The sequence below is a fragment of the Stegastes partitus genome, unplaced genomic scaffold (genome assembly GCF_000690725.1).
Source record: "Stegastes partitus isolate 25-593 unplaced genomic scaffold, Stegastes_partitus-1.0.2 Scaffold1722, whole genome shotgun sequence".
Classification (NCBI taxonomy): domain Eukaryota; kingdom Metazoa; phylum Chordata; class Actinopteri; family Pomacentridae; genus Stegastes; species Stegastes partitus.
In genome coordinates this window covers 332,098-355,172 of record NW_007579453.1, presented here as the reverse complement: position 1 = coordinate 355,172, position 23,075 = coordinate 332,098, and the positions used below count along the sequence as shown (strand labels likewise).

Here is a 23,075-nt window from a genome sequence, read left to right as displayed (position 1 = left end):
TGAGTTAGCCATGACGGCGCTTGACTTCCTCTAACGATTCCCTCTGACACTATTTAGCCGAGGCACCATCTCTGTATCCTGGGCTCAGCACCGCCCGACTGTGATTGGTCTAAAGAAATACAAACAAGTCAGAGTGCTCTTTAGAAGAATGATGATATAAGACAGTGCTGTGGAGATTGGTCAGGCTTTTCGAAACTACTTAATGAGAACTGTAAGATCCATCTGAAGTGTAATTCTAAACCATGAGATGCTTCTTTTCTTGAGGGTGATGCTCTGTCTGATCCTACTTTCTATTGAACTACGCAAAATAAGTTCCTCTGAATGGAAGAAACTTTACTCTGCAGTGTCAGAAATAGAAACAGGCAATATTTAATATTGCTGCAGCCCTCTCAGTCTCTGTACATTTTGTCCGCTGCCACATTTGGGCCAACTCTGCACACTGTGAATGAAATATGACGCATACACTCCTGGTTCAAAGAGGAGGAGCCCCTTAAATTTACATGTTGACTATAAACCTCCTCGCCATCACCCTCACGTAAAAAAAATTTCCATGCACAGATTTGATTTTCTATACAGTACAGGCCAATAGCTGAGCTCACTTCTGCTCCTCAGAGGGGGGGGAAGGAGAAAAAAACAGAATTCTCTAACTCTGCAACCTGTTCTGTCTTCAAGCAGCAACTTCTCTCAGCGTGTTCAACAAGTGTGGTGATTCATGGCGGCCCCTGGGAGCCGCCACGTTGTCATGTTTTATTTACTCAGCGCATCACTATGAAGTTTGCTCTTGATTACTGCGGACGACTGACAAACGCACTAAACTTCCCGCGGCTGATCTCACCTGTCCCTACGCGGTGATGTCAGCGCGGCTATCCTTTCCTTGATGATGTCAGCGGGTCATTCCTGTCGGCTTGAGTAACGCTCTGTCCCCGCCTGGCTTCTCTGGTGAGTGTGCGAGAGAGATGGATTTAGGTGTCTGTGGCGGTCGACCTCCTTGCTAACTGATTTACTATGTTAGACACGCCATAGGCCAGAGCTGTATATCTGAGTGTGTGTCACTGTGTGTGTGTGTGTGTGTGTAGCGTATGTAGAGCTTTATATAGCCACAGCTCCCCAGGAAGACGGAATGCCCTGGATGCCAGTGACCATATTTGAACAGTGGTGTCTGCTGCAGGGAGACTACACACACTGACTGTAAAACCCCTAACTCACACACACTCACCTCTCCTTCATCTTTGAGCTGTGTGTGTGTGTGTCTCTGTGTGTGTGTTCTGTGTTGCAGTTACACTGGACCACCACTACCAGGCAATGTAACACCTTGTCCAGCAGTGACAGTCCACTTTTCCTGACTCACAGAGAGCAAACTTCTCCCCCTCTCTCTCCCTCTCTCTCTCTCTCTTTCCAGCACTTTCTGGTTTCTTCTCCCTGACAAATCCGTTCTGCTGACTGACAACATCCTCCCGTCGGACCCAGAAGAAACTTCTCCTTCCTCTCCTCTTTCACTTCTCCTCCTCGCTCCGTTGTGACTTGCAAAGGTGGTCGCTGGTTGTCGAGCAGCTTTTTTTTTTTTTTTCTTTCTTGGGGGGGCTAAGTGTGTGTGTGTGTGTGTGTGTATATGTGTGTGTTTGAGTGAGTCAGTATGCCATGTCGTCCCCCGGCTCGTCGTTTGTGCAGATAAAGCATGAGGACTTGCTCTTCTATGAGAACTGCGGAGGGGGCAGCTTCGGGAGCGTCTACAGAGCCCTCTGGATATCCCAGGACAAGGAAGTGGCTGTGAAGAAACTCCTGAAGATCGACAAAGAGGTAAAACGGAGACACACACAGAACAATCACTCGTACATGTAATTTCAAGATCCTCTCCTCTGTGACCACTCAACAAGAATCCACCAATTTCCTAGAATCTCTTGAATCTCAAACCCCCCCTCCCTCCTTCCCTCCCTCCCTCCCTCCTCCACTGTTGTCTGCCATTGACCATGTGTTTATCTTAAACATACCTCTCCTCGTCCCCCCTCCTCCTCCCACTCTTTGTAGATGGAGCAGTTTTATTAATGCCTGGACTCCCCTGTTCCTCCCATTGTATGTCAGGATTAGGTGTGTGGTCACTTAGCGTTGATCCAAACATGATTTCCTTCCATGTTGATAAAACTGGGGAAGCTGTCAGGAGTTTAGGGCGGCCTGTGGGGTGAGGAAGACGAGGAGTTATTGTTTGTTGCATACATCAGAGAGTAGAAGTACTGTCACACACAGCTACACGGGGAAGAAGTTTTGATTTGTTTGTCCCAACGTCTTCTTTCACTTTCTTGCAAAAAAAAAAAGCACACACAGAGGGCGAGCAGACATAAACGTGTGTGTACAGTTCACATGTAAATACAAGTTGATGGATTACGAGCTAAGTGGATCCTTCATGCAGCTTTTTTTCCAGATCTCTGCACAACATTTGCAAACTGATCTCACACGCCAGAAGTGATGGGACTAAAACATAAATTGCTCTTTGGAAGAAAATGTTTGGTTGCAGTTTTTGTGCAACTCATGGTCGTGTTGTTTTGGCAAAAAGTTACATATCCCGGCACGCAAAGGTTATGATCCGTATGTCAGCTCAGATTAATGGCGTGTTTGTCAGCGCGGTGTGGAAGGTCTTTGTTTGGAGACTCAACCTGAGGAATGAAAGAGGTTCCCGACCCTCCGCTCAGGCGCTCCGGAGACGCTGGAATCATTTTAAACATGAACAACGAGTCGAACGTTTAACTTTAACACTCTGTCAGGAATTCTCTTCTTAAAGGTCATGTTTTGTTTTTTGTTTTCGTTGCCAGTGTCAGATAAATGACGTGCTAACGAAGGTGCTCACATCCCTTTGTTTCTCTTTTTCGTGTCCCCCCCCCCCAACCAGGCCGAGATTCTCAGCGTACTGAGTCACAAGAACATCATTCAGTTTTATGGAGCTGTGCTGGAATCTCCCAACTATGGCATTGTCACAGGTCAGGTCCCACGTGTGTGTGAGTGCTTGTGTGTGTTTGTGACATTCATTGCATCCTTTGTTTAAATTCCCAACTTCAGATCTTTAAAAAAAAAAAAAAAAAAAGTGCTCCACATATAAAAATCGTGTGTTATTTTCACTTGGCCAGAGGGAGATAAGTAACATTAGGTTAGATCGGAGGCGATGCATGCAGAGGGGGGGGTTACGGTCAGTGCACACTGTCCTGCCAAATAAAACTATACAAGTGTGTGCTTGTAATAGCGTTATTAGTGTGTATTTGATCCTGGATGGAGAACGTTACAGGCACATTATCACATGCTCTGATGGCCGCACAGTGTTTATGTGTGTGTTTTGAAGCATCAGCGTTTACCCTGAACACTGGTTCTACTGGGTTTCCTGGCAGGACATCTGTAACTGAGACCAGCATGTTTGAATGTAGTTGTAATTCTGGATGAGGTTTATAAGGTTAAGATAAAGCCCTGACTCACTAAAAATAAAAATATAAAAAAAAGTACAGTAGGCATTAATAAGATCCGGTCAGGAGGCGGATTCTGGTCTCAGTGAATCTGCAAATTTGGTCACATTCGGGCATTCGTTTCAGTTTTCACCAGACTACAAAGGCTTCCCTTCGATTGAGCGATATCCTCTGACCTCCGCTTGTCTCTTTGATCTGTCGGACATTTACAGGAAAATGAGGGGAGGTTTAAAATTGCCCCTTAATCTGGATTAGACAACCACTGTGTGAAGGTTGTGAGATTTTTTCCACTGATGTGAGCTGGATTCTCTGTGTGTCGGTTGTAACAGGTTACTTCACCTGTTTGGATCAGCAGTAAAACATCAGCTGTAAATGCATTATGAAATCATCACATTTGAATGTCCAGTTCTGAGAGATCAAACTCAGAATGGATTTGCGATTAATTAAAGCTCAGTAGTCACTGCACAAGATGTGTAGCCGTGCACATGATTTCTCTTCTTATTTGTTTTATAATGTTAAATTTGGCTTCTGTGTGTGTGTTTGTGCGTCACCTTACAGAATATGCTAGCGGAGGGTCTCTGTATGAGTACCTTTCCAGTGAGCAGAGTGAGGAGATGGACATGGAGCAGATCATGACATGGGCCATACAGATAGCCAAAGGTACACTTGAAGGAATAATAATGAGATTCTGATATCAGGCATCTCAGAGGCAGCGGCACCGATAAGCTCACCGGTGTCCTGTTGGAGTCATTATGTGCCAGAAAGATAATGTACAGCAATGTTTTTTTGAGATCTTAATAATAAATAAATGACTCAACCTGTTTACATCCGTCCCTTTCAATGAAATCTTCGCCTATTGGGCATATATGAATTAAAACTGGGAGGGCAAAATGCATGTGTGAGGCTTTATTTAAAAGGTAACATCCTCTAGTTTATTAAAATGTGCTTGTTTATTCTGTAGCTGAATTACAACCTGAACCACATCGCTTCAATCACGGCTCAAATCATTATTTTTCGTCCCTGTTTATAATAAGTTAGATTTGAGTACACAGTAACTGAGATGTGGTTTTAATACGAGACATACACACCACATACAATTCTACATATGTAGGAATATAAATTCCAGACCTCCAAGCCTAATATATACAGTTTAGAAATAAGATGTGTCAACACCTAGCAGATCACTGAGGCAGCAAATTCTGAAAAATATTTACATTTTTTTTCTCGTTCTGATCATTTCATTTCATTGACTTCATTAGCTCAGTCACATTGTACGGACCAGTTCAAGCTGTTGAGATCAGTTGTTGTTGAAAATGTTGTCTTGAACCGACATTTTAGCCCTGGTTATTTCAGTGGATTTCTGCATTAACTCAAAGCTGAGCCCAAGTCAACATGTTATATAATTATTCATCCAAAACTTGAATCAAAGAATAAATATCAATGAGTTTTTTTTTCTTTTTGCTACTCAATAATGTTTGATTTTCCTCACAGGGATGCATTACCTCCATGCAGAAGCTCCAGTCAAAGTGATTCACAGAGACCTCAAGTCACGAAATGGTAACACATGATCTAAACCTCATTCTGATTGGTTGCTCTCAGTTGCTTCCTGTAAATATTCATGTCTACGCATAACTACTGCGTGCCCGTTGACTGGTTTCTGTATTCTCTGGTTTACAGTGGTAATGACAGCAGATAAAGTGCTGAAGGTTTGTAACAATGATTTGATTTATTAAAAAAAATCAAAAATAAATCCAAGTATGGATGTTGTATTTATATATGTCTGAACCTCTTTTCGTTGGGGATTCCAGATTTGTGACTTTGGAGCGTCTAAGTTCCTGTCCCACACCACCCACATGACGGTGGTGGGCACTTTCCCCTGGATGGCTCCTGAAGTCATTCAGAGTCTGCCCGTCTCTGAGACCTGCGACACGTATTCCTACGGTGTGGTGAGTCGGCTCCACTGTGTAAATATTGTAAGATCAGGAACCAAACTTCAGTAGGTTTTTGTAGCAATCTAAGAAGAAGCACTGAGTACTGAAAACTGTTTTGTGCTTAATGTTTGAACTGAATGCTCTGATAGGCTCTATATGGTGGAAAATTCAGGAAGCTCTGATTCTTTTGTTGTGTTGAGTGCTTTATATAAACATAAAAAAAAGCTAATATTTCCCAAAGTAACATCAAGTGTGCTCATATCATTTTTATTATCAGTGCTATTTCTTTGCATTAACCCTCTGTGTGCCAAAACCAGCCAGCCACAAATAATACAACTATTATAAAACTATTTATCAGAGCCAAAAACTGTGCAAACAAGAATTGTTGGACTGTCAACCCAACCCAAACTTCTCACCTGAGAGCATAACCAAATCTAAGATTAACATCCTGATATTTCCTGACGTATTATTTTATTCTACACATCTCATTTAAAATTTTTGATACATTTAATAAATTATTTGCATCCATGCTGTGTAAAAAGCAAAAAATTCTGAGCTCCCAGGTGCAACCATGAAGCCATCAGTGACCCAGCTGTTGCCAACGGTCACATAATAAAAATTCAGGGAGTTTTCTGCTGAACTGCAGGCTGTGTTTACTCAGAGCAGAGACAAGTATGGAAACAAATTAAAAATGTAAACAGTATTTATTGCATGTAGAGCCACCATTTCCCTCCAACTACTGGTCTCTTTTTAGTTTTATTTTTAATATTTGTAAATTAAATAATCAAAGAAATGTAACTTTGTTTTTTCCTCCCTTTTTTTTTTTTTTTTTTTAATAATTTCTGGCATTCTGTCATACTGCACAGAAGACATTTATGAGTTCTCTACTTCTAGCCATGGTTTAGCTGTTTCCATAGAGGTGAAGGAATTTATACTGCAGTGAAAAATGAGCCCAATAAAGTCAAAATATGACAGGAGGAAAAAAAAAAATTACCAAGAAACTGCTCAGGGTGCATGCTTTGGTTCCTCATCTAAATGAACCGACGCTGTGTGTTCTGTGGCCAGGTGCTGTGGGAGATGCTGACTCGGGAGGTTCCTTTCAAAGGTTTCGAAGGGCTGCAGGTCGCATGGCTGGTGGTGGAAAAACAAGAGGTAACCTGCACGTACATACGCTCACAAACACGCCTTTCTGACTGAACACACTGTACGCACATTAGACCCACCAGAGCTGGAGACGGCTGGAGGCACAATGCGATGCTCTCATGGTTTCCACTGTGAGCTGGTGAGGCTGAGGCAGAGTATTTTTAGGCCTGATGTCAGTTCTCTGCTCTTGTAAGGCCTGGATACACAGCAGTGGAGCTTGGCCAGACTCCCCCTGGCTAAAGCCTTTACGAGCGATAGAGGGAGAGAGACACAGAGGGAGGAAGAGAGAGAGAGAGAGAGAGAGAGAGAGAGAGAGAGAGAGAGGAGGGGAAAGAGAGAAAATCGCAGCGATAGGAGGGTTGATTCTGGTGGTTTATGGGTGGTAGGGGATGATGGTTATACTGGGTCTGTGTTTCACTTACAGACATGCTTGAATCCCCTTCAACACACACACACAAACACACACACACACACACACACTAGAGGCCAACAAACAACTCGGAGAACATGATTCCTGCGTAGCTGCTGGCTAATCTCCAAATACTCTCCCTAAATAACTCACTCTCTCTCTTTCCCAGTCTCCCTCTGATTTCCCCCTCCATTGCTACACCTCTCCTCCTGACCCTCCAACTTGCCCTCTCTCCGCTCAGAGTTGGTGATATTTTAGGATTAATCCCCAGAGAAAACTGTTTCCATTTGCTGCACTGTACTATGGAGCTGTCTGGGCTCATTCAGACCTTTGATGACGCCAGTGGGCTCTTTAATGCTGGGGGGACATGGTCTCAGGGGCACGCTGTGTGTTATTGTTGTTGCTGTTTACACGTTGTAAAAAGACAAACACAGACCCACACTAGGTTCATGAAATGCTCAGCTGATTACATATTTATTGGACCGTAACGACATGTGTCCTCATTTTCCTGGAATAGTGCTAATTTAAAGGGATTTCACAATCAGATTTTTTTACTGTGGGTCCAACATAACAGACGCACTTTTCTCTGCCAAAGCTGATTTCAAATGGGTGGGACTCAGTTGGATTTAAAATCTCAGTTAAAGAAAGAATCTTATGGTGGGAGGACAAGAATGCCATAGTTTTGGTGCAACTTAATCCTGGATCTTTGTCAGAAGATCCTAAGTTTCTCATAGTGTCATGTTGAGGACATGAGTTCTGTAACATAAGAAGGAGAAAGACCGTTTGATGGCTGATGATGCTGAGAATTCATGTGAATTTTGACTCCCTGATGCCTCCAGGATTTTTTTTTGCATGTGATTTCACAATGTGTCCAGTGAGAAGAGATCATGTTGGCTAAATGCTGTGGTGCTACTAATATGACATCAGACTAATTCCCACTGAGCTGGGGGGAAGTTTGCAGCCGTCCAGGATTTTGCGTCTTGAAGACAGTCACTGAGGTCAGTGAGTTTGTTGTAGACATTTAGGGTTTTTCCAGGCTCAGAATGGGCCTTTAGGAGGGGGACAGTGAGCATGATCAGTTCGTTTACAATTTTCCTGTTATTTCTAATCATTTGATGAACAAATTAAAATACAATTAATTTGGTGCTGGATAAAACCTCTCTGCAAGATGCCTTTTATTAGGTTCGGGGCAAAAGAGCTGTGTGTCATTCACATACCAGTGAAAAGAAACGTGTTTTTACACAATGTCATGTAAAGAGAACTTGATTGGTACAAGTATAGAATCTGGTGGGAATGCACAGGAGATGCAGGCTGCTGAAAAAGAGCTGGATAGGATGAACTGAACCAGTTTGAGTTAAGAATAAGGATGCAATAGTTTACAATGGTGAAGTCTGCAGCTAAATGCAACACAAAGAGGGTGGAGCAGTTACTGTACCAGGGTTAGCAGTTAGGATATTTTCATTTCCTCCCTTCTGTGAATTACTCTTAAACTGGATTGGAATGTTTCAAAAATTCACTCTTGTTTTTTTTTTTTTTTCCTGGCTTGACAACTGCATGTTTAAAGGAAGAGCAAACAATGGTGGTTACCAGGGAACCACTGACTGCGGGGGCAAATGGTGCCACTAACGTCTTTGAAGTGTTTAGTTGGAATCATGTCAAGAGAGCAGATGGTGGAGGTCTTCAGAGGAAATAATGTGATAAAGCTCTGGCAGAGTGGTGGAGTAAATAGAATTAGGAATTGCTGTGTCCTCAGAGGAGCTCCATAGACTATCTGCAGATGGAATAACACTAGATTCAAAGTCCTTGAAGTGCTTTCTCTGAAAATCCTCACATTTTTTTCCAAAGAGGCTTCTACTGAGGAGCTGATGTTGACGATGACAAAATTCAACAAAATAAAAATTCCCTAAGAATATGACACTTTTTGCATTAAGGATCAGCAAACTTTCGGACTCTTCTGCTTCCAAATACGATGACAGCGCAGGAGACCACTGTCGGCTAAATGATTAAATCGCGTCTTTACAGACGTGATGAAGCAGATTCACTTAGCATTTAATTAAATGTTGTTTAGCGCTGCTGAGCAAATGAAAGCATGCTAACATGCCAAACTAAGATGGTGATCTTGGCAAACATACCTGCTAAACATCAGCATGCCAGCATTATCATTGCGGGCATGTTAACATGCTGACATTAGTTACTGCCTCAAAGCTCCACAGAGATGAAAACAAGGCTCTTAGTCGTCTTGTTTTCACTTTAACTGTTGCTTATTTGTCTCAAATACTTCATGTTTTGAAGGAATTTAGTGTTTTTCAGGGATTTTACATGGTAGTTTACTTTTCTGTAATAAAGTCAAAGTTGATGTGTGTGTGGCATGTGTTTGTGCGTCTGGGTGTCTAGAGGCTGACCATCCCCACCAGCTGTCCAGCAAGTTTTGCAGAACTGATGAGGAAATGTTGGCAAGCAGATCCAAAGGTAAGCTAAACTGACTGACTGGGGAGTTAATGGGTAACATCCTGTAAATGGTTCATAGGGGCCGCTTTAATGCGTCTAAAGATGCTCAGGATATCTTGTGTTCATGCACGTACACCTACAGGAGCGTCCACAGTTTAAGCATGTGCTGGTAACCTTGGAGACGATGGCTAATGACAGCAGGCTGCCGGACCAGTGTAACTCCTTCCTACACAACAAGGACCAGTGGAGGTACACACACAGAAACACACACACACACACACATGCAGTCTAGTTGACATGAGTGAAGTGTCTTCTGTCATTTTTTAAGTGTCTACAGTCAGGTGTTGTTCTATTGTCAGTTCGAGAAGAGCAATCTGTGGTTTACTGCATGGACACACACACACACACACACACGCATACATACATACATACATACACAGCTCAGTGGACTCTGACGGTCAGGACAGAAGTTGAATGTGTGACCCTGTACTCTACTTCAGTCTATATTAAGCTCTCTGGAAAGTGTCCATGGAAGAGATTCCTCTACTCCTCCACTCTGCCCTCACTCCACCACGGGGGGAGAAAGACAGAGGGGTGGGGTTGGAGGAGGAGGAAGAGGAGCAGGAGGGGTGTTTATGTGTGTGTTGTTAGGGTTTTGAGTGGTAGAGGAGATATCAAATATGAGTCGAAGAAGAGGAGAAGTTGAGGGAGGAACATAAAATGTATTGTGTGAGTGTGAAACAGTAAGCGACGGTGAGGATAGTGGGGAAACAAGAGTGGACAGATGACAGCGGGGAGGAGGGGAGGGTGGGAGACAGAGGGGAGAGACAGGGAGAGAGGTGGGCGATGGACCAGAGGAGAGAAGGTGCGAGATTCTGAGCATATTTAACATGAGTACAGCGAGGCAATCAATTCTGAGTGAAGTTTTGGGTACGGGTGGAAAAAGTTGGACAAGGAGGGAGGAGGCAGAGCGAAGGAGGTGAAGGGGCGGGATGAATGAACGGGGGGGAAGTATGGAAGGAACACAGGAGGGAGGTATGGCCGTGCGTCGGATCGGTCTATATTTAGTTGCTGTGAGTGTTGATTGTTTGTGAATGCAGGCTCACGGACAATCACCCACAAACTCCCACAGTGACCTCTTGTGGAAGCAGACGGTACTCCGGCAAAAACAGTTTCCTCTGATGTGTGGGGGAAAAATAAACCGAAAGCAATACTGTGATCTATAGGAAATGATAAGGTGCTTATTCTGAAACGGGTCAGATATGTTGCCTCGTGATGCTGCCAATGTGTCAGAGCTGCAGCTTTGCTTTAGAGGCCAGTAATTGGAAACTTTGACCCAATTCCGCTGCATATAGAAATTCTTTTTTATGTAGGAAAGTGACAAAATCAAGTCGCTCAAAAAAGTTGCACGAAAGAAATGAAAATGATGCTGGCAGAAGAGTGCTTTTTGAATAAGTAGTTCATTTGAATTTTGCAGAATATTTTTAACAAAACATGCATGTGGTTGTGAAATATTTATTCATTTCACTTTCCTTGTTCTGAGCAGCTTTTTAAAACTTCATCTGTCACTTTTTGAGAAGTTGCTGCGTAAACTAGGCCAAATCTGCATGTAATTAGTCACGACGGATCACTGATATTTTCCTTGTATGTGAATACTACAGGTGTGAAATTGAGTCGACCCTGGAGCGCCTCCGGAAGCTAGAGAGGGAGCTGTACTCCAAAGAGAAGGAGCTGGAGGAGAGGGAGAGGAGGCTCAGACTGTGGGAGGAGAGGCTGATGGAGAGGTCCAACATGTCTCCCAGTCCCACCTCCCTACTCATGGAGCGCTCAAACATCTCACCAGTAAGCACAACTAAGCGCTAAAACCAAAATGAGCTGATACCTTTTTAATGATTTTCTTCATCCGCTTCTCTTCTGTCTCCATCAGTTCTTCACACCGATGTCCATCGGTTCGTCCGGCTCTTTCTTCCGCTCCCACTCTCAGGACTCCAACAGTGCAGGGGTGAGCAGTGCTGGTGTCAGCTGCCTCCTCCGCACCCTCAGCAACGGGGACACCGAGAGGGGGAGCAGCGCGGTGCTGGAGAGGGGGATGGGTTCGCTCGACGGCGGGAGGCTGCACGCCATGCTCCGAGGGTTGCAGGGGAGGTTCGGAGAGGAGGAAGAGGAAGAGGAAGGAACCGTGGAGGAGAAAAGCTGGGGGCAGAGGGACAAAGAGGATAGCGGGAGTCTGGAGGGGGGGCGGGTGCAGGTGACGCTCAGGAGCTTCCCGGGAGGCGTAGTGGAGAGGGAGGAGAGGACGTGGGAAGAGGGGGACAGGGAGAGGGGAGGGATGCAGAGGAGCAGGGTGACCACCATCGTCAGAGGGTTCTCGGGTGGGTTCGGAGAGGCGGAGGGGGAGAGGGAGAAGGAGGAGCAGGGTGACCACCATCGTCAGAGGGTTCTCGGGTGGGTTCGGAGAGGCGGAGGGGGAGAGGGAGAAGGAGGGAGGATGGGAGATAGAAAAACTCGGGGACAGGCTAGAGGAGAGAGGGATGGAGGGAGCGCTGGAAGGGGGGAGGCTCCCGACCATGTTCAAGGGTCTCCATGGCAGTATGGGGGGTTTGGGGGACATGCTGTCCTTAGACATGGATGAGATGGGGGAGATGGAGCGACTAGGTGACATGGACATGAACATGAACATGGGCGACCTGGGCATGATGAAGGTGGTGGGTCGTGGCGTCAGGAGCGAGCTGGGGGTCAGGGGTCGCAGGAGTGACATGGGAGTCGTAGTCCAGGGAGTCAGAGGCGATGTCAGCGAAGCCATCAGCCAAAAGATCAGAGGCGAGGTGGGCGTCATCGGTCACTCCGGGGTGCAAGTGAGCATGCGGGCGTCGTCCAATCAGAACTCTGTGAAGAGCTGCAGCGTGCGACACGGAACCAAGATCAACATGGCTACAGCGGCCATGGACGTGATGGAGCTCGACTGGTCCGACAGCGACTAGAAAACACACGTTAGCAGACACATGCGACACACGCACAGAAAACACACATAGACAGACACACAGAGGCCAAACTAGAATGTTTGACTTGTTAGCACGTACAGTATCTGAGCTACAGTATGTGCAGTACAAGCTCCAGTTCAAAAAGCTGGTATACACTCATTTCTTTTTGTTATTTTTTTTTTTAATTAAATGGATGATTACTACACCCATGTGTACTGTGAAGCAAGAAGGAGCAAAAAAAAAGACAATTAGAAGTTGTCTTGTCATGTTGTCAGAATGACTTCACCTGTGTAATTTAATGTGCTATTAAAACTGCTGCATAACATACTGTAAGAGGTACAAGTGTTACAGAATAACACACTTGAATGTCGCTCTAATGAGGCAGCACTGTCTATTGTTTTTTTCCCCTGCTTACAGAGCATCTTGTAGTTTGTAGATTTGATTTGTTGAAAACATGCTTTGACTTTATCAGTTCTAACTGTGATCTAGTGTGTGAATTTTTGGCATTTCTTTCTGTATATTTTATCATTTTTCAATAAAAAAAGAAATCCGATTTCATTCCATCATTGATTTTGCTCTGCTAGGATTAGCCTCCGTCCTCCAGTACTTGTACATGTTGACCTGTATGTAAAATATTACATAATGAACAACTTGAATAACTCGTAAGTCCAAAAAGGACGTCAACACAGTGGGGGACCAATCTTTTTAAACACCTGGTACCAACATACTTGCCAGATATAAAATCCCTCTCAACTCATGACCTCTAAACTCCCCCTCACACACTGAGCAGCAGAGCCACTCCAGCCAACACCCATTTGGCAGGCCGCTCCCTGGTTTTAAGGCTAAAAGTCCAAACATATGTGGGTCCTCTGATCTTGGTCTTGTAGAGCGGACACTCGTAGATATTCCTGGTCTCCTGGCGGTCGTTGGGGACGGCTCTTACAGAGATGACGGGCATGGCTGGGGTCAACTCTTTGAGCCGGGCCTCGGTGATCACCCCAGTCTGAGTGTCCCATCTCGCACCTTCGGAAGGTTACAGGTGAAAAGGAGAAGAAAGAATAAGATATTAAAATTTTAAAAGAGAGACTAACCTTGTGCAGCTATTGGAACTGATTCACAGAGAGGGGACAGTTTGGAGAAAGTATTTTGCTCAGGAATCAGACTCAGGGCCTGTCAAACAGCACCACAATAAAGAGCAAATAAAAGATGAAGTTTGTTTACCTTCCATGTAAAGTCCATACACATATGCGCCCTCCCTGGCCGGCTGGTTGAACTCCTCCTTAAACTTCTTGGTCACGTCCACTGTCAGATTCACTTTGTCCAGAGGCCACTCGTTCTTACGCGCCAGAGACTGCATTACAGCTGGAAAAGCAAGGACACGAGGAAAAGACCGAGAATTAATGATGTGTGGACCAACAGTGGAGAGAGAGGGAACACTGTATGTCTTGGTAGAACTGTTCTCTGTATAAACAAATGTGTGTTACCAGTGAGGAAGGACTGTGGATTAAACAATCCGGAAATCCAGACAACACTGGGCAGAGAAAGGTCCTGAGTCCAGCTGTCCAACTCTTTACAACGCTGCATCACATCATTGTACCTGAACAGAGAAAAGACAGCTGTTTGGGTAAAAACAGCAACTGCATTAGATGAAGTAGACTTATCATTTACTATCTGTTATGTCTAACAGCACAGTATTTCAAGCGGCTCGTCCAATTTTTTGGACTTAAATACAGTAGCTTATACACAAAGCAAAACAAAACCTTGATTTAGGTCATCTAATCATCACATTTTTGAAATTACACCATTCAATCACACAAACTGATGCACACACCAGACAGAGAGGCTGTAGGTAGAGGGGTAGGCCAGCTTGGTCCAGGTGTCGGGGACGTTATCAAAGAACAAGGCCGTCTGCAGCTTCTCCATCTCAGAGGACATGGCCAGTTCACCCTTTGACAGAAAGAGCTATCAGTCTGAAAGCGCTACATGTAGCAAATTAACATCAGTGAAATGTGATCACATTGAATTTTAGTCTAATTATTGTCTCAAACAGCTGCTAGCAAAACAGGAAAATCACTTTATTCTATTGTGCATTTTTCTGGGAATATATGACTAAAAAAGACAAAGGATGTTACTGGATATTCATTTTGTCAACAGTATGTGCTTTTTCATGCCTCCATGTTTATGCATCCTCCAGACAAATGGGGCGGCCCCCGAAAGACTGAACAATAATTGATGAGGGGAATCTTTTTGTTTTGTTTGGTTGTGTGGTTGCAGGACAAAAAAAATTAGAAGAAAGTTCAATATACGTGAATACGCTCACTCTCGAACAGATCTTATCCTTTACACAGCTGATCTTTGTGGTTTTCGGATAGTGCTTTTTTAGTCAGTGCTTTTGTTGGGCAGGAAATCCAAAGACTGGGATCATTTCAGAGGCTAACTCAGGCTAACTCAGGGTTCATGATCTCCTGTGCACCATGAATTGCTGGCACACAGAGAGGGCAGGTGAAGAGACAGACAGAGCTGGAGAAAGCTTGATGGATTTCCTGACAGTCCACTGATTCAGCAGCCAGGAGTCTTTTGTAAAGGGAGGCTGGGATGAATCAGTGACACACTGATGGCAGCATTAAAGACGGATCCTATAGTTTCTGTAATTACATACCCAGAAGAGGCTGCGCTGAGGTGCATTATATGATTAGTCTAATTAAGAAAATGTTCAGTCGTCTTGCTGTCTTTTCAGAAACAGTCAGACTCATTACCCTTTCCTTTTTTTGACTCGTGTCGTGTGTGTGCTTGTAATGTTTGTATTTTAGATGCTCAATATTAGCTGCAGTTTCATAATTCTCTGTAATGTAGCAAAGTGTTAACATGATCCTACTTATAACGTTCACTCTTGACCATGGAAATCAAATTATTTACTGATGCCCTCTAAAAATCTATTTCAACAATTAAACAAATGTCGTAATCTATATACTCGTCTGTAACAGCTACCTACTGTCTGTCTGTCTAGTCAGACATAGAACTAATCTCACAAAGCTGTGAAGCTGTGGACTTCAGTGTAACGAACGAACATACAAGCACACAGAGGAATAAGCCCACCTTGAGTCCAAGGTCAAGCTCCTTCAGCGAGCGGCGTATCTCGGAAATGAGTGTGTTCATGCGCTCACATTCCTGGAAGCAGACCAGGATGTATGGGGATCGTTCAGCCGTCTTGGAGGTGATGTCGGACATATTGTACTCCTCTGGCAGCTTTTCCAGCACTTCATCTAAAATAGTTTTTACCTGAAGGAGGGTGGAGTTAGAAAATGATCAGAGCATAGAAAGAAAGTTCATGTTCGCTTTTCTCTCTACTTTATTTCTCCTAAAACTACGGAAGTAGAGAGTGGGTGTTGGAAGTGTTGCTAAATAAATGTGCAAACACTGGATGAATGAACACAGACAGCATGTGTGCCTGTATCTTTTCCATGTTGTTTTGGGTTAATACAGATACAGTGTTGAGTCAGTTAATAAAAAGTAAAGTTTCTCAATTCCATTCAATAAAAAAACAACAGTTAATCCCATATAGGCATTATTCAGTGTGTGGAGCTACCTTCTCCTCCAGCGTCTGAGACGCTCCCTCCCCCATCACGGCATCAGGAGACTGCAGCTCCAGCAGAGTGTGAAAGAGGTTATCTGACGTCACTGTCAAGAACTCAATTTCGGCGTTGGGGTGTAACCCGTAATGCACCGGGCTCTCATGGGGCAGCATCTCATCGATGAAATCATGGTAGCCCTGGGGATGCATCATGACCCATTTATTTACCAGTCAGGCATGTTTAGTGTATAAGCTGCCCTAATGTTCTCTTATCTTTTCACTGATTGAACATGTGTCTATTTCACACTAGATAATTGCACGACATTAGCGAGCTCTGACAAAAAAGGTTAAACTTCAAGAAAATGATTCGTCAACAATATCTACTTCAGCTTACCTTGTAGTCCAAGTTGGAGGGAACGACAAACCCAGGTGCCAATGAAAGCTTCCGGTCAAACTAGGTAATAAAAAGAAATAGAGAGAGGAAGGATTGTTAGCTTTAGGTCTCAAGCACAAAAACATGAAATTATTCCATCCCAGGTGGCCAACACTCCGTAGTCTAGCGCACCTGGTTGCCAGACACTCGTGCCAAAATATTCAGCTTCTGAGCTTTCATGGGAAGTCTGGCCAAAAACCGGCCAGTCTGCTGCTAACTGGAGCTGAATTTCAGCCCAAAATGGCCCAAGCCTGCACTAGAAAAGCAGTTCAATCTGGCTACCATATAATGTCTGCACAGGAGCCAGTTTTTGTTTGGCAGAAAGCAACCGAATGTGCCGACACACTAAAGCCCCGTTTATCTTTCTATCATACTCGCACATACAGACCTGGTTGGGCTGCATGTATTCCTCCAGGTACGTCCTGCAGAGCCGTCTGTCCCAGTCGTCAGTGATGTGTCCTCCATACATGATCTCCCCAAACAGATACCTCAGGTCCTCCCATGGCACCTTCAGCATCATAATAATAAAAATCACTGCCAGCCAGTACAATCACCACCTTCATCAGCTTCATCATGCTGCAGCCCACCCACTCACACATCAGTCGCCAACAGCACAAACACAGCCCACCTGTGCATTAGCTTCCAGGTAGTTGTAGAGGACATTAACCGATATAGTCAGGTCTCCGGTGTTGAATGGATACTTCCTGTTCCAACCCTGTGGTCCAAACTTCCTCCTTTCTGCCACACAGGCATGAAAGTAGCACAGAGAGAAGAGGATGGTTTTAAACTCCTGCTCACGGCTGCACTGGTCCAGGATGTCCTAGAGAGGAGCCATATGAAATGAATGAATAGGCTGATGAAGAAACAATATATACACATGTACTGCTCGCACAAAGTCAAAAAAACTCACCTGGTCAAAGTTATCCAGAGCAGCATGGAAATTGGCATGCATGCCTGTAGGAGGTTCATTGGTGATCTTGATAGCATTTTCCAGAATGCCCTGAATAAAACATGTAAATAAAAATATTTACATCTGCACTTAGTGTCTATAAATACAGAACAGTGATGAGCATTGCAGGAGAAATACGTGACTAAAGTAAAGAAACACTGTAAATTATTTTGAGTTTGTTTAGCTTAGAAATGTACGTTTCTCTGCTGTCTTTAAGATGCGAGGTAATGCATTGTTGTTAATTAATTAGTTCAGAGTCTACCGGTGTAGGGACTGACTATTAACCTTTGTCATGGTTAGAATTGTTTTAAATTATTATGAAATGAAACAACCATAACTTGATTAAACTTGCATTGAAGAGACACAACAGGTTTCCGCCATGACTGTTATCTGAAACTATAAAATGTAAGAGTCTCTGGGGAAGTGTAACTCTCTAGCAATGCTTCCTGGAAAGTCTGCATATATGCAAGTTTTGTTTCTTTTAACTTTGCTCTTTCAGCTCATCATTCTAAGTCAAAATGCCTCAAGTTTTTATAACTCAAGCTTTTAAGTTGTAAAGCAGTCTGAAAATAAAAAGACATCTTAAGTTTATCGAAGCAGAAATGACCAAACTCATATACATTACATATATGAAACAAACTAAAAAAAAAAAAGAAGAAAGAATTAATTCTCTTATGATATTTTACAGTGGACTTTCATAATGTGTATGTGCTTGACACTGAGATGAAGTGAGATAACAGTACCTGTGGGATAATGTGTTCCTGGGGTGTAGACGTTGGTTCTGCGCTCATAAACACTCTGTAGTCCGGATGACTGTCTTCACAGCAGCGCTCCAGGAGCTTCTCAAGCGCACCCAGCCAGCGAGCAACCAGATGGATGTTCTGCAGGGAAATGGATGGGAAAGACATAATTAAAAACTCATTATAGCATACACAACAGAACACAAAGTAACCAATAGCAAATATACAATTTAAACACTAATATCGGAATGAAATTAATAAACTGTACATTGTCAACTATTAAAATCCTGAAATTATTTTTGGATTGTATTTATTCAGAAACTACAGGGATTGGCTTTCAGTCAGATATTTCTTGCCTATGATGAAATATGTGCTCTCTCTATCCAAACATTCAAGATAAAACCATTTTTCTTGCAACCAGACCTGCAGTATGACCCAGTGACCCTCCTTGGCAGCCTTTTCCATGGCAATTTCAGCCACAGTTTCCTGTCCCTGACCCAAGGAGACGTTGTGAAGCTTCCCAAGGTCAATAGTAAAACCCAGCTTCCTTCCTGGGAACAGACAGGACTGATTTTTTTTTTTATATGTTCACAGAGTTAAAAAAAAAAAATCTCCTTTAAAGTCCAAAAATGACTAGACCCTTTGTGATTACATTGTAGAACTCTGTAAAACATTCTTTATCTGCACTTATCACACTCATTGTTTCTATAATCTACAATTTCTGTCTCTCTAACAACTCTTGTATACAGTTATTACATTTTTACGGTGCTATTGCTGCATTGTAAAGCAGTGACTGGGACACTTATTTGATCACTTCGCATGAATATGGAATGAAGGTAGTATAAGTATATGATGATGTGTTTGAGTTTGCGTGAACAGTACCCAGCGATTCCACATCTTTAAGTGGGTCCACTCCGGGAGAGAGAATGAAAAACACAGGAGAGGCTGGACCGCTTTCTCTGAAGGACTTTGCAAAGTCAGTTTTTCGGCCTTCTGTATACTTCACCCCGAGCTTCTCTTCCACAAAGTTCCTATGGTAGGCCAACGGGGAGAGGGAAGAGCAGAAATGGCATTGGTTTGAAAAAAAAAAAAAAGTGTCAGAAAGGTGGATGGCTGAAAAGATATAATAAAGATATAGTTGCTCAATAATAAGTGAATAAAAGTACATACTATGAGGTATGGACAAAATAACTTTCATCACCTAAGAGCATAGGTCATTCGGTCGGGTCTCAATGCTCTCATCATGATCAGTTTCTGCAGCGAACTTTTTCCCTTCCACTCCTGAGGAAACTTTTCCTTTTCCGGACACCCCGACTCCACCAGCTTCTTCCAACGCTTGGGTGAACCTTCGATGTCCCGGTCCAGACCACGAAACTCATCAGTAAAACTCATCACCTGGGCAAAAACGAGGGACAGCAGGTGGTGATTTGCAGTGCAATTTGTGTACAGGCAGCAAAAACAGCCTGTGCGGATGTGTATGTGCTTGTGAACCTTGATGGCGCTCCACGCTGGGTTGGAGAGAAAGTCAAGGGGGCTGTTATAGCTGTGGTCAATGTTGAAACGTAGCAGGAAGTCGAGCTCTCTCACATCTATCTCCTTGCTCATCAGCAGCAACTAAAAAGAGAGAACCCAGTCAGGGACAAGACACAGTCTCTCTCTGACACTAACACAAACACCTACACACCTGGAAGGCCAGCTGTGCAGTAAAGGTGAGCTTGTCTCTCTCAAACAGTCCCCTGCTGATGTAGTTGAAGGTGGAGTACGTGACGCAGTCTATGAGCGTGTTCACTCGGCTCTGTACATCCTCGCTGGCCTCCGCCATCTCCACCGCTTTGTGGAAAACAACGTTAAAGGCCTGAGAACAACAGGAAGAATTGATTTGTGAGATGTAATTGTTTAATGACAAATTACAGCAATGCTCTCTGTGCTTTGAAGCGCTTAGGCTGCAAGTTTATATGCACTTCTGCCTCCTTTAAATCGAATTTGTAAGTTCCCAGGCCGAGTTGGCTCCTTGTATTCTGCTGTGGTTACCTTCAGGCTGAACTGGTACATGGGGTTGATCTTGTTGAGATCATTCATGATGAAGTAGAGCAGAGAAGCTCTGACGGCGACCGGGCGATAGTGTTCTCTAGCTTCGTTTATCTTCACTTCATTAACTTTAGCTTCCAGAACCTAAAAACAAGGGACAAAGAGGACAGACATAAAGGTGGAGAATAAGAGAAAAAATATACTGAGGGGTAAAAGTCACTCCAATATTCCACTCATGTCATTACAACTGAGCATGCCGTTGCCCTGTTACCTTCATTTCAATCTCGGCAGCAGTGTGCTTCGTTGTTTCAAGCTTCTCCACCAGCACGTTGTCACCGAGGAAGTTACTCTCTGCAGCGGACAGCCTGGTTAGCAGCTCGTCCTCGAGAAGCTTCAGCTCAATCTTAAACATGTTCTGCTGTTTTGTCAGTTCGCTCTGCAGGAAGAATATGAAAACAAATCCGAAAAAATGAACTAAAACTGTGAACGTATTACATTTAGTCATTACTGCTTCTATGATACACTTTAGCACGGACACACATATGTTTGCTGGAATAGAAGTTTAAGAGCATGAAGTTGTAAGACATATTTTTGATGTAGTACGAGAGGAACCTGATAAGGACCCACCTTAAGGTGCTCGAGGTCTGGTCTCTCCTGATTTACCACCTGGGCTAGAAGCTGGTCCTCCAATCCGTCCCTGGTCACTGTAAAATTGATGAGGGTGGTTTGTGCTTGAATCTCTGGCTTGTAGTGAGGATTCGCCAGCTTTGTGTGGAGAATCAGTCTAAAGCCTGGGTGGAAGAAGCACTCTTTGTCCCCGACCTTTATACAGCTGTGGCAGCAGGACAGAGAGAAAAGCAGAGGGTGGAGGATGTTACAAAACTGAAGAGAAACAGATGGTCAGCTTTTTAAAAAAAAATTTTTTATACACATGCCCACTTGTGTTTCTGTTTGTTACCTGCCCTTCTTGATTGTGTATCGCCCCAGCAGTGGGTCAATAACAGGGTCAATGGTCTCCTCAAGGTTCTCAATGAGGACAGTGTCTCCTGCTACTACAGCCTGCTCAATGACGTCTACATATCTGGAACAACATTAAACATTAGTAGATTAAAAAATAAAAATAAAAAATGACAATTACACAAATAATGTCAATTCCTCCACAGTGATAAACTAATAACACACCTGAAAAGCAGGAGGAAAAGTTTATGGTAGCGGGTTTATGTTATGTCAGAACTTTTCACATTAACAGCTTTCCCACATAGAAAACTAAATGTGTCAAGATTCAAGATTCAAACATGTTTTCCTGTCATATGAAATTCTTTCTTTACAATCCATTACAAATGCAAATCAATACAAATACAGAATAGATAAAAATAAAAAAGATAAATAAAGGCAATGGACTGTACAAAATAAGCAGTAAAACATCAGCTTTATGTGCAATTGTATGTACATTTATGCAGAATGTGACGGATATAGTGGACAACACCATTTCAGGTGTTGTAGAGATTTCTTTTGAACACCTGAGATGGTAAAAATGGAAACACTTACCCTCTCTGGCCTAGACTGACAACCTTGAGGCTGTTACCATAGCGACTTTTGATCCACTTGATGCCCTGCAGCTGAGGGTCGATGAGGAGAGGCCAGCGCTCACCTGCAAAGACACACACATTACCTACACGTGGAGATTTGCCAGCATAACAAAGTAAACCTTGTGCTGTACTATTTGTTCTGATAGTAAGAAAGAGTCTGTTGCCACCATGAAAAGATGACGGATGTAAAACTACTCCTTACAGTTAGTGAGGATGGTCGCATTCTGAGTGGACATTTTGTCTCCTGGTAAGCCTTCGTTGTTCCACTGAGCCACCATCGCGTCGTCAGTCAACATCGACACTGGATCCAAGCCTCCTGTCATGGGAATGGGCATCTGATGAAGACAAACAGAGGTGTTTATTCATACAGATGCTGGTTAACATTGAAATCTAACGTTAGCCAGCTGTGGAAGGGACAGACAGTTAAAGGAGTAACTGTTGTAGGAGAATATTTCACTGGTTTCACGACTGTAACCTTCTGGGTGCGCAGGAACGGCATCCACAAGTTGTCCAGCAGCTCTCCCCTGTACTTCTTGGAGAAAGAACCAGCATAAGAGATGAAAGCTGCAGTGAGGAGGACATCCCCGCAGAGAGTTTCCTCCTGTTCGTGATACTGAGCCACAGAGTGGGCCCAGCGCACATTCTCACTCTGAAATAAACACACAGAAACATACAATCGCTTTGGGTGTTGCACAGGAAACAGCCTTTTACCTCCAAAATACTTCAGTGTAATCAATGCATAAAAGCAGACAAAAGTTAGTGCCAAAGTGGGCCAAACCACATTTACTAGTTTTGGAGAAAAATGGGGTCAGAATTTTGTGTTGCTAAAAAAAAATCCTGGTTGTTGGAGGAGTCATTATATGCATCCAAAGATGTTTCAGCACTGTCCAGAGATAGAAACAGCTGCTTTGTGATGACTTATTTTTTCTTTTGCTGAGTGCCAAAGTGGGCCACACCATATTTTCTATTTTTTGAGAAAAAAAACTGATTCAAGGTTTGTCTTGCTAAACAGAATTGAAGAGTTTACCTGGGTCATCATACAGAACGAGACATACTTTTGAGGACCACTGGGTAGAAATAGATGCTTGGTGGTGGTTAATTAAGTTTTTGTTGTATCTTATCATACCTATGAGTTGAGTTTTCACGGGGCTGTCCGCTGTCTTGAATCGCAAACATGTGTGACTACCTGCACCTATGATATAATGCTCAGCGATTCCGATGGCTTGGCCCAGTTTGCCACTAAATTTTCATGCCAAAACCATTATGGGCCAAACCTCAAAGTCGCATTGTGACATTACTAGTGGGCTGCTGGTTGGACCGCTTTGCCACAAACTAGTAGACTATAAACACTTATCAAAAAAAACATAAAACTGAACTTTGTATTTTTTGTGGTTTGGCCCGCTTTGACAC

The 23,075-nt window shown here is 43.5% G+C and overlaps 2 protein-coding genes across 2 annotated transcripts in view; one reads left to right on the top strand and one right to left on the bottom strand.

The window, feature by feature from the left end:
* The first annotated feature begins 1,428 nt into the window (after positions 1-1,428).
* Positions 1,429-12,908, top strand: LOC103372265 (Abelson tyrosine-protein kinase 2-like). Its single transcript, XM_008301862.1, has 12 exons — positions 1,429-1,797; positions 2,882-2,969; positions 4,002-4,103; positions 4,935-5,000; positions 5,121-5,149; positions 5,252-5,389; positions 6,440-6,526; positions 9,321-9,395; positions 9,517-9,623; positions 11,036-11,216; positions 11,302-11,760; positions 11,834-12,908. Exons 1-12 carry the CDS (start codon positions 1,639-1,641, stop codon positions 12,353-12,355), a joined length of 2,013 nt encoding a protein of 670 aa, XP_008300084.1. The 5' UTR covers positions 1,429-1,638; the 3' UTR covers positions 12,356-12,908.
* dnah9l (dynein, axonemal, heavy polypeptide 9 like) overlaps positions 12,528-23,075 on the bottom strand; it is a 35,366-nt gene continuing 24,818 nt past the window's right edge. Inside the window, exons 67-89 of the mRNA XM_008301864.1 lie at positions 22,141-22,314; positions 21,868-22,000; positions 21,625-21,727; positions 21,035-21,157; positions 20,704-20,908; positions 20,348-20,512; positions 20,080-20,220; positions 19,733-19,903; positions 19,540-19,662; positions 19,250-19,443; positions 18,931-19,079; positions 18,472-18,599; positions 18,052-18,189; positions 17,270-17,359; positions 16,988-17,179; positions 16,748-16,867; positions 16,321-16,380; positions 15,942-16,124; positions 15,452-15,634; positions 14,187-14,302; positions 13,840-13,952; positions 13,577-13,717; positions 12,528-13,378 (exon numbers count right to left, since the gene is read on the bottom strand). Of these exons, the coding sequence (XP_008300086.1) occupies positions 13,131-13,378; positions 13,577-13,717; positions 13,840-13,952; positions 14,187-14,302; positions 15,452-15,634; positions 15,942-16,124; positions 16,321-16,380; positions 16,748-16,867; positions 16,988-17,179; positions 17,270-17,359; positions 18,052-18,189; positions 18,472-18,599; positions 18,931-19,079; positions 19,250-19,443; positions 19,540-19,662; positions 19,733-19,903; positions 20,080-20,220; positions 20,348-20,512; positions 20,704-20,908; positions 21,035-21,157; positions 21,625-21,727; positions 21,868-22,000; positions 22,141-22,314 (3,393 nt within the window). The 3' untranslated portion in view covers positions 12,528-13,130. The remainder of the gene's footprint in view (positions 13,379-13,576; positions 13,718-13,839; positions 13,953-14,186; positions 14,303-15,451; positions 15,635-15,941; positions 16,125-16,320; positions 16,381-16,747; positions 16,868-16,987; positions 17,180-17,269; positions 17,360-18,051; positions 18,190-18,471; positions 18,600-18,930; positions 19,080-19,249; positions 19,444-19,539; positions 19,663-19,732; positions 19,904-20,079; positions 20,221-20,347; positions 20,513-20,703; positions 20,909-21,034; positions 21,158-21,624; positions 21,728-21,867; positions 22,001-22,140; positions 22,315-23,075) is intronic.